Here is a 16476-nt window from a genome sequence, read left to right as displayed (position 1 = left end):
CCATCCGCATGTGCTCCCACCTCGTTGTGTAAGTGGAATGTACAAAGTCCTGGCTAGTCCCTGACTCTCAGTAGGTCTGTGTGGCCTTGGGTAAGTCTCGTGCGTTCTCTGAACCACCATCTCTCTCTCTCTCTTTGGGGGGGGGGGAGAGACAGAGAGAGGGACAGAGACAGAGAGAGGGACAGATAGGGACAGACAGACAGCAAGGGAGAGAGATGAAGAGCATCAATTCTTCATTGCAGCACCTTAGCTGTTGATTGCTTTCTCATATGTGCTTTGACTGGGGAGACTATAGCAGAGCGAGTAACCTCTTGCTCAAGCCAGTGACCTTGGGCTCAAGCCTGCGACCTCAGTGTTTCAAACCTGGGTCCTCTGAGTCCCAGTCCGACGCTCTATCCACTGTGCCACCGCCTGGTCAGGCATCTCTCTCTCTCTCTCTCTCTCTTTATTTTCGAGAGAAGAGGAGATAGAGAGACAGACTCCCACATGCACCCCCACCTGAATCCACCCAACAACCCCCATCTGGGGTCTATGCTCGAATCAGCTGAGCTATCCTCAGGACCAGGGGCCAATGCTTGAACCAATGGAGCCACTGGATGTGTGAGAGGAAGAGAGAGAGAAGAGGGAGGGGAAGAGAAGCAGATGGTCGCTTCTCAAGCATGCCCTGACCGGGAATCGAACCTGGGACATCCGCACACAGGGCTGACGCTCTATCCACTGAGCCCACTGACCAGGACACCACCATCTCTTTTGCTGGTGAATGAACAGAGCAAAACTGTCAATTTTTTACACTGGTTTTGTTTCATGCTTATCTCGGAAAGCTTAGAATTTTTTATTTTTTATTTTTGTATTTTTCTGAAGTTGGAAATGGGGAGGCAGTCAGACTCCCGCATGCGCCCGACCGGGATCCACCCGGCACGCCCACCAGGGGGCGATGCTCTGCCCATTTGGGGCGTCACTCTGCTGCGACCAGAGCCATTCCAGCACCTGAGGCAGAGGCCATGGAGCCATCCTCAGCGCCCGGGCCAACTTTGCTCCAATGGAGCCTTGGCTGCGGGAGGGGAAGAGAGACAGAGAGGAAGGAGAGGGGGAGGGGTGGAGAAGCAAATGGGTGCTTCTCCTGTGTGCCCTGGCCGGGAATCAAACCCGGGACTCCTGCACGCAAGGCCGACGCTCTACCACTGAGCCAACCGGCCAGGGCAAAGCTTAGAATTTTAAAAATTATTTTCCTTAATGTAAAAGCAGGCATGATTGTTGAGGGCAGAGATCAAAACCTAAACAGAAACCATGCCTGGTGCTTTAAACAGGAAGTTATTTAATACAGGGAACTAGGCGCTTATACAACCCTGGGAGGCTGGAGTAGTGGGCTCGATCTGGCCCTTGGAAACGATGCCCAGGATGACAGCCCAGAACCCACGAACCAGAGGTGCTGCTGCCTCTGAGGCTGCCGCTGGCACCACCGGGTTCAAGAACCTTCAGTCCTGGCTGTGACCCTAGATCACGTCTGCAGTTCGCTTCTCTGGAGGGACTCTAACTGCTAGGACCCTGTCTGTGTCCAGAATGCAGCTGAAACAGTGGGAAATACGGCAGCTGTTCCCACCTCTGCAGTGGGGCAGGTGGGTGGAGGTCAGCCAAGCCCATTGTCCCCTGAAATAAAGAACAGGGAGCAAGCGAAGAGACAGAAAAGCAGATGTGAGAAAGAGTGTCAACCGGTTGGTAGGTCGCAGGCACCAATTTAACACCAACAGGGATTTCCAGTTTGGGATGCAGGGAAAAAGGAAGTTCTATTCAGTGCAAAACAGCTCTCTTGTGATAGTCCCATTATGGGACAGCTCAACTGCAAGACAGCACAGCTGAGGCAGCCCTGGGGCCGCACCTCTCTCTCCCTGGACAGCTCTACTCCCCACTGGTCTGCTCTGCTGTACACAGTTAGCCTAGGCCAGCTTCGTGCTGTTGCACTTGTCCCCTCTGCTCCAGCGAGGCACCTTCAGCATTTCAGCTCAGCCAGGAACAGTCTCAATCTTTGCAGAAAAGGAAGATGTGCTCCAGTACTCAGGGGGGAGTTGGCTTATATAGACAGAAGTTCCAGCCCCTGGTCCCTGACTGGTTTATCCTCATGCAAATGAGGACTCCAAATCCTCACAGCTTGATTGGTCCAAAAAGCACTGTCCTGATTGGTCAGAATAGAGTTGCTCTGGTTGGTCAGAGCTGCCCAGCTCTGATTAGGGGGAAGACTCAGTCCTATTGGTTGCAATAGGAGCTTGGAACTCCTTTGTAAGGTCTGGCTCAGATGGCAGAAAGAACGCAGGCAGGCAGTTCAATGCAGATTTTTCTGTAAAGTGAAGAAATGGCAGCTAGGGCTAGGCTGTTTTTTAAAATTTGAGCCCAGTTAGCCACGAGGAGCCCTCCTTAGTAGGTGTCTTTTTTCCCACGGTTCACAGTAACAATCCACTATAATTCATTATCCAAGTGTGGTCTCTGTGAACCCGTGTACTCCACCCAGGTATCTCCTCTGCCTGCAGTTTTATCACGTTAAAATAGTCAGGGTCATAGTGTGCCCTTTCCTCATTTAGCAGTTCTCTGAGACACATCACAAGTAGTTCCCCAGATCATTAAAAATTCTCCCAAAAGCTGATGTTTTCTTAAATGATAGTGAAATATCCCAAGTGTAGACAACCAACTTGTAAAAGCCCATTTCTTGTTGTTCTACATTGGGACTACCTCTGTTTCTGATCTTCCAAATAGCACAGTGGCAGACATCTTTGCGTACAACAGGGAATCTCTGCCCATATTTTGAATTCCTATGTTTAAGTTTTCTCCAAAATAGAAAAGTTGGAGATGCTGGAAAGTCACAGGAAGGAGAAAGTAGCCCTGGAATCCCCCGCCCAGAGACCCTGAGCATGAGGTCAGGCTGCTGAGCCCAGCATGGATACTGCCAGATCCTGTTTGCCTTTTTTACAAAGCATCAGAACATAAACAAGTCCCGGTTATTACACATACATCCCACCCCTGGGTTAGTGGCCACAGAGCAGAGCGGCAGGCTTGTTCAAGTCCATTAGCACATTTCCTTCCATTCTACACAGCTCTCTGCAGGACCTCCCAATGCACTATGCTTTTCCTCAAACTTCCGGCCATTTCCTTAGGGCACGTTCCCAAGAGTGCAATCAGTGGGCCAAAAGGTAAAAAGTCTTTGTAAGGGGTCTTTGGCACAGATTGCAAGTTTCCATACTTTTTTTTAAGTCAATTTTTCCCCCGACATTGTTTTAATAGCAAACACTCATCTAGGGCTGACTCTGTGCCAAGGCCTGTTCTAAGCGCTTTCATATGCACTCACGTAATCCCTGGGATTAAACCAGTGAGGTAGGTATGATCATGATGCCCATTTTGCAGCTGGGAAGCCTAAGCAGGGTGAGTGACCTTCACAAAGTCACAGAGCCGATACGTAACAGAGCTGGGCTTTGAAATCAGGACGCTGGCTCCTAAATCCATGCTCTTAACAATTCTGGGCTGCTGCCTACAGATGACACCAGCCTTTATAAATCAAGCTGTGCTCATTCTGTGGTATAGCATTACAGAGGCAGACCCAGATTTTGTGGTGCCTGAAGCTTTACAGTTTAGGGAACATGCTTTAGAAAAAAGTTACAAATTCAAAAGGAGGCGTAGGGCCTTTGAAGGGATCAGCATAAATTAGTGGCTGAAGCTTAAGCTCAATCACCCTTTCACTAAACCCCAATGTGCTTTTCTCCTGATAACTATTAGGACTTTTTCAAACAGCAGAGCTGAGCTTCCCGTGTCCCCACCACCCACATTCCGCCATTCACATTTCGCTGTACTTGGTTTCCGGGCATCTGTCCATCCCCCATCCGACCTCTCACCCCTCCCGATTGTTTGACAAACGAGAGGAAGGTTTAGGCCAGCATCAGTTCAGCTTGCCAATTATTTAACTCAAGTTCACTTCCAAGTCTTTTTCCTTTTGCAGTAAAATTCAGATGTGAAATGTAATTGCCATGCAATAACACACACACACACACGTGCCTTTGCCACAGAACCCGTTTTGCACACATAGGAACAGATTCATTTCCTGAGGCAACAGAAACTGCATGGATTTCCTGCACTATGTCCAGGAGGCAGAATTTGCTTGAGTAGCTGTGACCACCTCATGCCACCCATGAATTGGACGGATGTGCTGATGGCCACCTCTGGACACTTATTAAGTTTTGTCCCCTCTTCAAGTAGCTTCCCTCCCTCACTCTCCAAGATAAGATTTGTGGGTTCAGATGTCCGGAATGAGGTTCTCTGGCAGACACCAAGTGGCTTTCATTTTCACCTTAACCTGTCACCCTGTCTCTTCCCCTACTTAACTATTCTGTAAAACATTCCTTTTTATCTTTAGGTCAAAAGAGGGGAATAATTTCTTAAGGTGATATTTTACAGGATGTAAGGGGGGAGGCTCTGACGTCAGTCTCTTCATCAATTTCTTTTATAAATTGCTCACTCTGTTTTAAAAATATCTTGTCCTGAAAAACCTTTTCCTAATGGCTATAATAAAAAGGAAAGAAAACAAAACTAAAAACACTGAACACTTCTGACAAAAGATACCCTACACGTATACAAAGTAAAAAGAATAGCCCAGGCCCTGTCCAGTTGGTTCAATGGTAAGAGCATTAGCTGGGGTGTGGAAGTCTCGGGTTTGAGTCCCCTTCAGGGCACACAGAAGAAGTGACCATCTGTTCCCTCCCCCCCCCCCCACCTCCCTCTCTATTTTTCTCTCTTCCCCTCCCCACAGCCATGGCTCGAATGGTTATAACAAAATTGGCCTCCAGTGCTGAGGATGGCTCCGTGGCCTCGTCTCAGGCATGAAAATAGCTCAGTTGCTGAGCAACAGAGCAGTGGCCCCACATGGGCAGAGCATAACCTGGTAGTAGGGAAATTGCTGGGTGGATCTCTGTCGGGGTGCATGCGGTAGTCTGTCCCTGCCTCCCCGCCTCTCACTTAATAAAACAAACATATATATATATATATATATATGTATGTATGTATGTATCAGCCCTGGAGAAATGTTTGTAACATGCATGACAGACTTCAAATTCCGAACAAATAAAGGGCTACCACAAACAAACAAAGTGACAAACAACCTAGAAGGAAAATGGTTTGAACCTGCACAGAAAGGTAAAAGGCCAGAGATCCTTGAAGAGATGCTTAGCTGCACTGGCAACCAGGGACAGTAAAGTAAACACAGCAAGATTACATAGTAGTGAATCCATGAGGAAACAAGTGGGATCCAATGCTTTTGGATAAAAATCAGCACAGCCTTCAGAGAACACTTTGGCTGACTCCATCAAAGGACCCCTTCGATATACTGTCTTTGGCCCAGAGATTCACTCCAGGGTCTTGATGTACAGAACGTGAAACACATCATGTGCAAGCTACTTGTTCCAGCATCGCTAGGAGCACATGGGCCTGTCCAAGTGAAACTAGGACACACTTGGATGGCGGAAGTCTATGCAGGTGTGGAAAGGAATGAGCAAGCACCTCACAAACCACTGCAAGTCCTCTAAGATGCAATAAAAAACAAGTTAGGAACCACGTTGTGATGGTATCCAAGACACAGAAAAAAAAATTCTATTTTGAAATGGACAATTGTTTTTTAATAGGATCACACGGGACATAATGGCATCCTTAAGCCCAAACTACAGTGACAGCCACCTCTGCAGAGAGGGCGTGAATGGAGGGCATAGGTCAAGGACGACAGCCCTGGTGTTTCGCATCTTTCCACCCCGTCCTCAGTGAGTTACAGTGAGAATGAAGTCCTTTACTCCTTGTAGAATTAAGGTTTTGAAAAATATTAAATAGGTGGTGTGAAGGGAGAAAATTACCCTCTTTGATGTGCTTCCATTTCCTCACCTTTAAAATGGGGCAAGTCTGGCCCTCCCTAATGGGGTTGTCGTGAGGGCTCAGTGACTGTCCAAATGCTGGAAAATACAAGAGGTACCCAGCAAACATGAGCTGCTGCCACTGCCAATGTGACAGGGCTGTCACCAACTGGGACAAAGAGCCGTGGGCTATCCCCCCGCCCAGTCAGAAACCCAGGTGTGACCGCCCTCTCCCTCCCTCCACTCCACACCCATCCACCCTGCCAGCCCCATCCCTCTAAGACCTTCCTCACTCTGGGGACCAGCTGCCCACCCTGCCCCGAGGGACATCCTGACTTCTCATCAGGCTTTGGTGGAGATGAAGGTTCTGGAACCTCCATCCTTGTGTGCTACAGGGGGACGGACAGAGAGGAGCTGCCACAGCAGGGGAAGTCCACACGAGGCCCAGGGTGTAGGTCAGAAGGTGCTTTATTGAAGGGCGAGGTGCGTGTCCAGCACCAGCTACAACCTGGGGACAGAGGAGGGTGCTGAGGTGGGAAGGGGAGGGGGCCCACATTCTCACCCACTTGACTGCCCCCTCTGGTTTGGGTCCTTCCATTTCCCTCCTGCCCCAACTCTGGGTTCAGGTGCATCTGGTGGACTGACCCTCCAACAACCGGCCACAATTACTGGGTTTAGAAGGGCCGGGGACCCAGCGGGCAGAGAAGGGGGACATCACTCACTGGATCTCTCGGAACGCCCGCTTCTCCACCAGCTTCACTTTGTACTTGCGCTTGAACCTGGAGGACAGAGTGCAGGTGAGGGGCCAGCCCCCTACAGCAGGCATGCTCCGAGCCCCCCCCCCCCCCCAGCAGCCCAGTCCTCACTTGGCTCTCTCCCGGGGCTCGATCATGTTTCTCCTCTGGAAGCTCTTGAAACAGTCACGGAGGATGTTGCCCTCGGGCTGCGGGACAGAGGAGAAGGTCTCAGTGGGTGCGTGGCAGAAACCTATGGGTCTCTGACCTCTCGGAAGGGTCCAGCCATGGCTCCAGGGGAGGCTCAGCCCCTACAAGCTCCTTGTGGGCGAAGACACCCAGCTGTCCTCGGACACCAGGGACTCAGCTGGGCCTGAGCTCATGGGGTGATGGGCACTGACCCACAGCCACCTAAGCCAGGTTTGGAGGAAGCACAGGAAGGAGGCCAGCGATGTGGAAAAGGGCATGCAGGCAGGAGAGCAGGGCCAGGCCCGGCTCAGAGGGGGACATGGCCAGCCAGCTATCGGAACACAAAAGCTGGATCTGGACTTTCTTCTGGGGCTCCAAGGAGCCATGGAAGGTCCTGAGAGGACAAGGTCCATTTTGAGCTTTAGAGTGACCCCTCTGGGATTGGAGAGGACAGAGGCCAGAGACCAGGGGCTGCAATGGGACATGGCTGGGAAGAAAGGCCCGAGGGTCACAGGGTCAAACCATCACACCATCTGGCCCCTCACCCCAGGGGACCACAATCTCAGCACCCTGCGCCCTCAGCCCCCAGGCATCAGTCCCACCAGACCAGCCTGGGGGCAGCCATGATGTCACCCACAGCCCCTGAGGGGCACGGGGAGCAAGGATAGGTATCATCACTGGGCACGGGCGTCCCCTTACAGAACCTCGCCACCCCGACGGGCAAGTACCTTCAGGGTCCGCAGCGAGTCAGACAGCTCTGAGCTGAGCTGCACATCGATGTCAAGGGCCTGATACCTGGAGGACAGACAGGGCGTTCAGGGGGCCTGGGCCAGAGCACGGGGTCCAAAGTCCCTCAGGGAAGGGTGGGCTGGGAGGGGGCCTTGCGAACACAGGGATCTGGAGGAAAGACATGGTCTTCTAAGAAGGCACCGGCTAAGCACAGGCAGGAGGCACTGGGCAGGGGATGAGGACCCCTCCGGCCACCCCAGGAGCCCCCAGCCTGGGCCTCACTTGAGCCGCCCCAGCCTGCGGGGCCTGTCGGCCTCAGCCAGCCGCCGTGCCTGCCGTCGTGCCCGCCGCCGTGCCAGCTCGGCCAGCCGCTGCGCCACCTGGGCCTTGATCCCACGCAGCCTGAAGAGCTCCTGGTGCTGCAGCCGGGCGGCCCGCACTGCGGCCCGCTGGACCTCCTGCAGAGACAGCTGGAGTCAGGGCTTGGTCCAGCGGCATGGGCCCTGCGGGCCGTCTCCACCCGCTGCCCCTCCAATGCCGCCTCCCACAGGTCTCTCCTGGTACCAGAGCACAGAACACAGCAGTGGGTTCTGGAACAGCCTTCCCTACCCATTTGTCTGTCAGTGGTCCATACATCCCAGCCCCTGATGGGCAGGACCTTGGTCTAGCCTGTCCCCTCTGTACCCCCAAACCTTAGCAGCGCCTGTTGGGCGCTGGTAAATGGGTCTCGGCTAGCAGAGCAGCTAAAAGGACCCCAAATGATCAAACGCAGGCTGCAGGGATTAGAGAAGGCAGGCTGCAGACATAAGAGAGAGCAGGCTGAGGAGAAATCAGGCGGCGGGGGCAAGGCAAGCAGACCTGAGCTGCAGGTGCTCACCAGCATCCGGGCAGCCTTTTCCCGCCGACGCTGCTGCTCTGTCTTCTTCTCCACAGCGGCCAGGCGGGCGGGTGCGGCCGAGGCTCCTCCAGCCTGCTCTCTGGCCGCCTCGGGGCCCATGTCCTGGCCCACGCCTGGCTCCCCCTCCCCATCTGACTCCTCCAGCAGCCCCTGGCACAGCTCCTCAAACGTAGACTCCTAGGGAGAGAAAGAGTGTCAGGGGCCGGGCGAGGCGGAGGCCCAGGGAAGGAGGGGTGGGCGGGCAGCTGCGGGCTCACCTGGGTGGCGGTCTGCTCCCCGGAGGGCAGGGCTAGCTGCCGCTCCAGCTTCTCTGCCTCCTTCTGCCGCTGCAGCTCGACCTCGTGGGCTTCCCAGAGCAGGGTCTGCACAGGGGCGGGGGTGGGTAAAGCCAGAGCCATGAGCCCTCCCCTGGGTTTTAAAGACTGCCCGCCCTCCAGTACTCCGGCCTCTCCTCTCCCTGGCTCCCCTAGGACGGTGTGCTCTCCACGCACCGTACAGTTTTTCTTCACATGAGATACCCACAAATGGCAGAGCCACAGACGGGAAGGAGCATGGCGGCTGCATATGACTGGGGGAGACTGGACCTACGGTGACATGGGCCTGAGATTTCTCTCTGGGGTGATGAACGTTCTAAAATTGTGGTGACGGCTACACAGTTCGGTGACTATACTAAAAACCACTGAAATGTGCCCTGTCAGTGGGCAGATCATGTGCTTTTAAAAAAAAGACTGCCTGTTCTTCCCCTGCCCCCCGGCACCACGCCGCCCATGTCAGTCCAACAGGGAACAGACTGCAGCTAGTGCCACACTCATCCGGAAGCCATCGGCGTTGGTTTCCAGAAACTGTTACCAGGTGAGAACCACCACCTCTACTGCTGTTGGCTGAGACCCTCTAATCACGAAAGAGGAGCAACAGCTCTCACTCGTGTCCTGCATCTACTCAGAACCTTGATTTCTCTCCGGGAACATGTGTCCTCCAAGAGCAGAGGTGTGTCCCCCTCTGTTCATGACACCCGTGCTCAACAAACTGTGACATGAACACAGTGACTCTTTCACAGCCAGATCTCCTGCTGCTAAACCACCTCCGGTCTTGCACAAACCTCACTCGGTCCCAGGGCTTGTCTGTTAACAGGTCAGTAAGGCATTCGGCACCCTTGGTTCCGTGAACGTCCCAGAAGGAGCCAGGGACTCACTCACCTCTGGGCCTCTGCACATGCTGTTCCCCTGCTTGAAATCCCCATCCCCCTCTCCTCACAGCGAACTGCCCTCTGTCTCAGCCACTGTCCCCTCCTCCTGCCAGCCCTGTCGATCCCCAAGGCTGGGTCTCCTGACCCCTCTAGGTTCCTGCTTCCCGACCCTGCCCACTCGGGGTCATCCCTGTCTGGGGACAGGTCTGTCTCCCCATTGGACCGGACGCCCCAGGAGGGCAGGCCCTGGACTGTCCTGGTCACTGCCAAGTCTCCAGCCCCCAGTGGGCAGGCACCGACTGAAGACAGGGCTGTGTACCTGGTGGTCCGCAAAGGTTGGGTTGTAGGAGGCCCCAGCGGGCGTCACCTCCACGGCGGGCACCTGGGACGGCTTGGTGAGGAGACGTGGCGGCCGCTGGAGGACAAAACCCAAAGCAAGATAAGGCCTGGGAGCCCCCGGCCTCATGTCCGCACGAGCTCCAGGGCCGGGACTCCAAGCCCCGGGGCCCTGATGCCTCAGTGCGGCCCACAGCCTCCAAGCTAGGAGGTGCTATGGGGTCCGGTGTCTGCAACAGGGACACCCGGTACTCCCCAGAGTGGCATCCCAGGACCAGCAAGCTCCTGCAGACAAAGGCTATGGCCACCTTTCCTGAGATGAGTCCCTGTGACCCATGTGGCGGGCGACATTTATATAAGAACACATGGACCCTTATCCAAAATGACGTCAAAAAAATCGTTCTTTTCCACCTCCAGCCAACTGGGCTTAATAATAGTAACCATTGGAATTAACCAACCCCACCTAGCATTCCTCCACATCTGCACGCATGCACTCTGCAAGGCTATACTATTCATATGCTCTGGATCAATCATCCATAGCTTAGGCGATGAACAAAGTATCCGAAAAATAGGAGGCCTGTTTAAAACCCTACCCTTCACCACCACCGCCTTAATATCAGAAGCTTTGCGGGTCTTGACTTTAGTCACCGCAGCCTGTCCCTCTGAAATCTGCAGCAGTGTCTGTCAGAGCAGGGCAGGGCCGAAAGAGACTCACAGCACAGCCTCGATCCACCAGGGACCCTGTGAGAAACGTAACCCTGGGTCCGATGGCCCTCTGCGGCTTAACACGGCCCCAAAGATACGAGTGCTGGCTCACATCTGAGCAGCACCCTCGACGGCACCTCCACTCACAGCCTTTGCTCATCCCTGCCCGCCTGGCCTCCACCCCAGCAGCAGCCCAGGTCACCCTGGACACCCCTGTCCCTGCCCTCCCCACACCCCACTGCCCTCGTCCCCTGCCACCTCAATCCCACCTGCGCAGAGCAGCTCTCCTAAACAAAAGTCCGACATCCCTGTGTCCCCCGGGCCTGCTCCCTTCCCCCACTCCCTCCCACCTGGCAGACCCCTCTCCTCCTCCTCCTGATCCACAGCCCTGCCCTCCCCTGGCCTGGAGGCTCCCTCAGGCTCCTGGCCCAGTAGTACCATCCTCCTTCCAGCAAGGGCTTCCCTGTCCTTCCCTAAAGCACTCTGCTCTCTCCCTTTATGGCCCCACCTTGCCACCATGTCACAGGGTGGGCAGGCTGAGACCTGGGCTCACCAGCCAAAGGCAGAACCCTCCTAGCCCCCCCCCCCACTGCTCCCCAGACCCCCCACTGCTCCCCAGCTCCTCCTGACCCCCCACTGCCCAGGACACCACTCAGATGCAGTCTCACCCTCACTCCTTTCTTCTTGGTCTGCTCCAGGAAAAACATGTCCTGGCCAGCCAACGGCCGCTCCAGGGGGTCTGTGGAGGCAGTAAGGGCAGCGGCTAGGGGCTTTCCAGCATGGGGACACAGCGTGGCCTTGGGGGACTCTCTCCCTCCTACCCCTCCCCTTTACAGAGATGGCTCTGAAGCACAGGTGAGAGAAGAACTGATTCTCAGACCCCGGGCTTCAAAAGCCAGACAAGAGAGCAGCTGGTCGGGCCCCAGAAGGCAGGAGAGACCCGAGGCTGAGGGGTAAGGAGCCCGCCCTCAGGAGAGCCCACTCCGGGAAGGGAAAGGGGAGCCACTTCAAGATAGCTAGCTGACTTTGCTGAAGGTCGTCAAACAACCCCTACAGGGCACCCCCTTGCGCACCGGCGCAACATGCACAGCTGTGTGTGGCAGCCCTGTCCCCTCCCACAGGGAAAGCAGGGCACTCACTATCTTTGGCCCAGAGATCGTAGAAGGGCCGCTCCACGGTGTCCTGCGGTCCGGGCTTGGCTTTGGCAACAGGAGGGTGGAGGAGTCGGGCCTGCGCCCTGCGCACCTCGCGGGGCAGCTCGCCCTGCCTCGCCAGCTTCTCCCATAACTTCTCCTTCCGCTTGAGCTTCTTGGCGTTGGGGACCTGGTGGGCGAGGATGCTGGGGTAGGGGAAGTCGCACAGGTGAAGTGACTACGGCACAGGGCTGGGAAGCCCCGGCTCCTGAGGTATCCCTACCCTTGCATTGGGCTCTCCACCCCTTTCTCCCCCAGACTCCTGCAGCTCCTCCTCCAGCAGCCCCCGCCAAGGCAAGGTGGGCTTCCTCCTAACTCTGCCCACCCCTGACCCAGTAGCCTCTGGGGCCCTTGCTCTGAGTGTCTCCCAGGCACCTCACACACCACACAGCACTGAGCTCAGCCCAGTCCCCAACCACTCCTCCTCACCTATTCCCATCTCAGGGGCCGCCCCACCCACTAGCCCCTCCCTCAGGGATCAGTCACTAAGCCCTGCCCGACCTGTCTCCTGACAATGGCTCCCACAATCCCCTCCTCTCCACCCCGAGTCCCTGGGAAGGTCCAGACCCATCCTCGCCTACTTCAGCCACTGCGTCCAGCCCCTGCCTCACTGCCCCAATCCATTCTCCAAAGCCCACACCCAACCTACTCCCCACCCCTAGGCAACCCCAGAAAGTGAGTGGGGGGTGCTGCAGAGAAGGCGGGAGGCCCACATACACTGGAAAAGAAGGGTCTGACTCACTCTTTGGGAGCAGGGATCTTGGACGTGTTTTCTAAAACAAGGTCGACCCGAAGAGGTTTCTTGAGAAGCAGGGACCTCTTCTGGCTTTTGGTCCTCTTCTTGCTTAGCTCTAGGAGTGGGAGGAAGGAGAGAAGTCAAGGCCTCAGGTCACCTCACATCCCAGGGCCAACTCCCCTCCCACCACGATTCAGTTCCATCAGACCTGTGTCCCAGCACAGACGCGTGGGGGCCCCAGGCTGACTCCAGGCCCCCACCTGAGGAATTAGGCCCCCAAGCACAGGGCCCAAGTTGCCCAAGCTCTCTGCCCCCCGCCCCTTCCTGGGCCAGCTGGACGCAGCCCTGTGCTGAGGACACAGAGGAGTCAGACCCACAGCCCTGTACATCACAGGCTTTCAGACACAGCAGGGGAATGGCCACAGAACCAGTAACACTAACATGGAAGGAAGCATGTGGCCAGGTGACACCGAGGCCCAGAAGCCGACTCAGGACCCAATATGGCCGATTCTCAGCACAACAGGACTTTCTGCTTCTACTTCTAAAACTTAATAGTAAAAATCAAGAACTCTTTAGTCTTTTTTTTTTTTTTTTTTTCTGAAGCTGTAAATGGGGAGAGACAGTCAGACAGACTCCCGCATGCGCCCGACCGGGATCCACCTGGCACGCCCACCAGGGGGCGATGCTCTGCCCCTCTGGGGCGTCGCTCTGTTGCAACCAGAGCCACTCTAGCGCCTCGGGCAGAGGCCAAGGAGCCATCCCCAGCGCCCGGGCCATCTTTGCTCCAATGGAGCCTTGGCTGCAGGAGGGGGAGAGAGAGACAGAGAGGAAGGAGAGAGGGAGGGGTGGAGAAGCAGATGGGCGCCTCTCCTGTGTGCCCTGGCCGGGAATCGAGCCCGGGACTTCTGCACGCCAGGCCGACGCTCTACCACTGAGCCAACCGGCCAGGGCCCTCTTTAGTCTTTTTTGTCCAGACAGTATGTACTGGGACAAAATGTGTAACCTTCCATTTACCGTGGAACCTCATAATGACTTTGCTCCTCTGTGCTCCCAAATTGAGAACATTAATGCCTACCTCACAGGGCCGTGTGGGCTCAAAGCACACCAATCACCTGTGAAAGTGCACAATTGCTACTGTCTTTCTACCTTCTTTTAGCCCAAAGCAGATCTATGAACACTCCCCCACCCTGTTCCCCAGCAACTTCCTACTACACAAAGCAGCCTGCAAAACCTCACCTGCTCACTAGGCCAGCTCTGACTTAACTGTGTCTGCAGCCCAGATCTACTCACTTCTGTGAAAATGACCTCTTTAACTCTCTCTTACCTGCTCACTGAACATCCCGTACACCTGGAAGGCCCCTTCACTCCTTCTCTGCTCACTGAAACGATTCCACTCACTTTGGTTAGAATAGGTCCCTAGACTGATCTCAAACATGATCCTTACAGGTGCCCTGCTATTAAAGCAGCTTTGCCACTTGCATTACAGCTATCAGCTTTTCCATTGCAGACCCCTTAGCTTGTTCTCTATCCCCTCATTAAAGCAGAGTGCCTGTTTTGTTGTTTTTAGAGAGGGGAAAGGAGAGATATGAGAAGCATCAACACAGAGTTGCAACATTTAAGTTCACTGATTGCTTCTCAAACGTGTCCTGCCCAGGTGGGGGGTGGCTCCAACCGAGCCAGAGGTCCCTTGCTCAAGCCAGTGACCTTTGGGCTCAAGTCACCGACCACGGATCATGTCGCTGATCCCATGCTCAGGCTAGCAACCTCAGGGTTTCGAACCTGGGACCTCAGCATCCCAGGTCAATGCTCTACCCACTGAGCTATCTATCACAGGTCAGGCCCAGAGTGGCTGTTCTTTGTGTTTCCAGGTATTCACACACACCCTAATAATCCCTAATTCACTTCTCCATTTGTTTCAGCACATCCCAACCCTACACTTTGGCAAATCATGACTAGCAGATTAAGACAAGTTTCTCACCCACTTAAAGAGGACCCTCTACTTCTTGGTAAAGCACATTCTATTAACTAAAACTGGTCTGATTCCTTACAGCAGGTCCTTGACTTGCTTTCCAGTAAGTTAATAAGCCCTTCTAGTTTATGTCTCATCTACTCATCAAGTGGACCAGTGATGGCTTTTCTGGTCGTTGAGATCTCTGAAACCTCAAAAAGAAAATCTGACTTCTTTACGTTAGTGCCTAGCCTGCTATCTGTGCATTCCAGGTCCTCTTGTTTATAGTTAAGTCCCTTTATGGAAGGTATTCGCCATTCAAACCATGTCATCAACCAGATAGTCTCAGAAACTAGACATCAACCAGTCACTGTCCTGCAACACCACAAAACCCTTCCTCACCTCTATCCTTGGAACCAGTATCCACGAAGAAGAGTTTTTCATCGGGGGCCTCTGCTACCAAGCCACTGGAAGATGGAAAAACAAAATGTCAGCCACAGGTGTGAGGGAGGGACAAGATGCAGCAGAAGGAGTAGGTTTAACCTCTCAGGCAGGGCCCAGCTCCCCTCTGGCTCATTCAACCATCCTCTTGCTGGTATGAGACCCCTTCAAGCTAAAGCTTCTCCCATCAGTTTACAAAATTCTTAACATTCATCGTGCTAGGATGGGTGCATGAAACACAGACGCTAGAAAATTACGATCCTTGATTACCTGAATTCTAATTTAACTGTGAGTCTTCCATTTGGTAACTCTGGGAAGTTCCCCAGCCATCCACCCCGGCTCCCCAGCCCTTACTCTGGGATTCCCTAGGGGTACCCGGGACAGGGAGCACCTCGAAGTCCCCCCGCACGCTCCGCCTCGCACCCGACCTACAGAACGTGGCCCAACAATCGGAAGCCCCGCCCACGCACCCGCTCGTGCGCTCCTGCAGCCGCACATCTTCCAGGAACTGATCAACTTCGAGCCCCAGCGGCTCCTGAGCAAGCCGCCGCCAGCCCCGCTTCCTATTTCTTGGGCCTCGCCGCCGCCGCCTTAACGCTGGGTCCACCGAAGTGGGCCGCAGCCCCAGGAAACCGGAATCGGCCTCGCTTTTCCAGCGGAGATTGCCACCACAGCCGCTGCTTCCCGCCGCCATCTTGTTAAAGGAAGAATCCAGCTGCCCGCAGCGGAAATCCGGTTTAGGGCATGCGCGCGCAGGTCTTCGACTCACTCGCAAGACCCATATCTGGGAATGCCATCTTGGTAAAGTGTCTAGAGCGGCAGAGGGGCCGGGAGGCAGCCATCTTGAGAAAGGGTAAACGACTCCTCCCTCTTCTGCAGATTCCTGTCCTACAGGGGTTTTAGAGTCTTGGTTCCCTCTCTAGCCAACCATGTTTCCACGCCGCCGCGGAATATTTTTAAGCCTGGCTATTGTTTTTCATCTTTTATGTGCTGATTATTACTTTTTAATCTAGTTTTAAAAATTTTATTGATTTTTAGAGAGAGAGAGAGAGAAACACTGATTTGTTTTCCCACTTATGTGTTCATTGGTTGATTTTTGTATGTTTCCTGACCAGGAATGAACCAGCAACTTTGGCTTATCCTGAGGATGCTCTATGGTTAGATGCTCTAACTGAGCTACCTGGCCAGGGCTAATCCAGCCTTCTTTAAAAAGAAATATCTGGGCCCTGGCCGGGTAGTTTAGTTGGTTAGAAGATTGTCTGCAAATGCGGAGGTTGTGCGTTCGATATCCTGTCAGAGCATAAACAAGAATCAACCAATGAAGGCATGAAAGAGTAGAACAACAAATCGATGTTTCTGTCCGTGTCTCTCTCTCTCCCTTTCTCTCTCTTTAAATTAATAAATAAAAATTGAAAACAAAAATCTGAACCATGAGTGGCAAATTCAGAGCAAGACACGTTCCAATCTCGGATGTTTAGCTGGTCAATGTACCAATTCTGGAATCCTGG

At 54.2% G+C, this 16476-nt stretch overlaps 1 protein-coding gene and 2 non-coding genes across 4 annotated transcripts; all 3 read right to left on the bottom strand.

The window, feature by feature from the left end:
* Positions 1–1125: 1125 nt before the first annotated feature.
* TRNAA-UGC (transfer RNA alanine (anticodon UGC)) lies at positions 1126–1201 on the bottom strand. Its single transcript has one exon. It is a non-coding gene; the product is annotated as a tRNA-Ala (tRNA).
* A 5122-nt stretch (positions 1202–6323) lies between these two features.
* NOP53 (NOP53 ribosome biogenesis factor) lies at positions 6324–15675 on the bottom strand. 2 transcript variants are annotated; one of them, XM_066373869.1, is made up of 13 exons: positions 15439–15675; positions 14930–14994; positions 12586–12694; positions 11790–11989; positions 11319–11389; positions 9929–10024; positions 8681–8785; positions 8403–8600; positions 7808–7983; positions 7525–7591; positions 6740–6816; positions 6596–6652; positions 6324–6381 (listed from the first exon to the last, which is right to left on the bottom strand). In XM_066373869.1, the coding sequence occupies exons 1-13, from the start codon at positions 15660–15662 to the stop codon at positions 6375–6377; spliced, it is 1452 nt and encodes a 483-aa protein (XP_066229966.1). In that variant the 5' UTR covers positions 15663–15675; the 3' UTR covers positions 6324–6374. The 2 variants fall into 2 exon arrangements, with proteins under 2 accessions (XP_066229966.1, XP_066229968.1); XM_066373871.1 differs by lacking the exon at positions 6324–6381 and having other exon boundaries at positions 6592–6652.
* LOC136401668 (small nucleolar RNA SNORD23) lies at positions 7370–7480 on the bottom strand. Its single transcript, XR_010750682.1, has one exon. It is a non-coding gene; the product is annotated as a small nucleolar RNA SNORD23 (small nucleolar RNA).
* Positions 15676–16476: the final 801 nt, after the last annotated feature.

This window comes from Saccopteryx leptura, chromosome 3, assembly GCF_036850995.1.
Source record: "Saccopteryx leptura isolate mSacLep1 chromosome 3, mSacLep1_pri_phased_curated, whole genome shotgun sequence".
In the NCBI taxonomy this organism is placed as follows: Eukaryota; Metazoa; Chordata; class Mammalia; order Chiroptera; family Emballonuridae; genus Saccopteryx; species Saccopteryx leptura.
The sequence above is the reverse complement of the archived record's forward strand: the minus strand, read 5'-3'. Positions and strand labels throughout refer to the sequence as shown.

Coding starts and splice junctions, on each gene's coding strand:
- NOP53 (XM_066373869.1), bottom strand. CDS start 15,662: ATGGCGGCGGGAAGCAGCGGCTGTGGTGGCAATCTCCGCTGGAAAAGC. Junction 7,592..7,807: donor CGCAGGCTGGGGCGGCTCAA/GTGAGGCCCAGG, acceptor TCTGTCCTCCAG/GTATCAGGCCCTTGACATCG. Junction 6,653..6,739: donor GAGCCCCGGGAGAGAGCCAA/GTGAGGACTGGG, acceptor TCTGTCCTCCAG/GTTCAAGCGCAAGTACAAAG.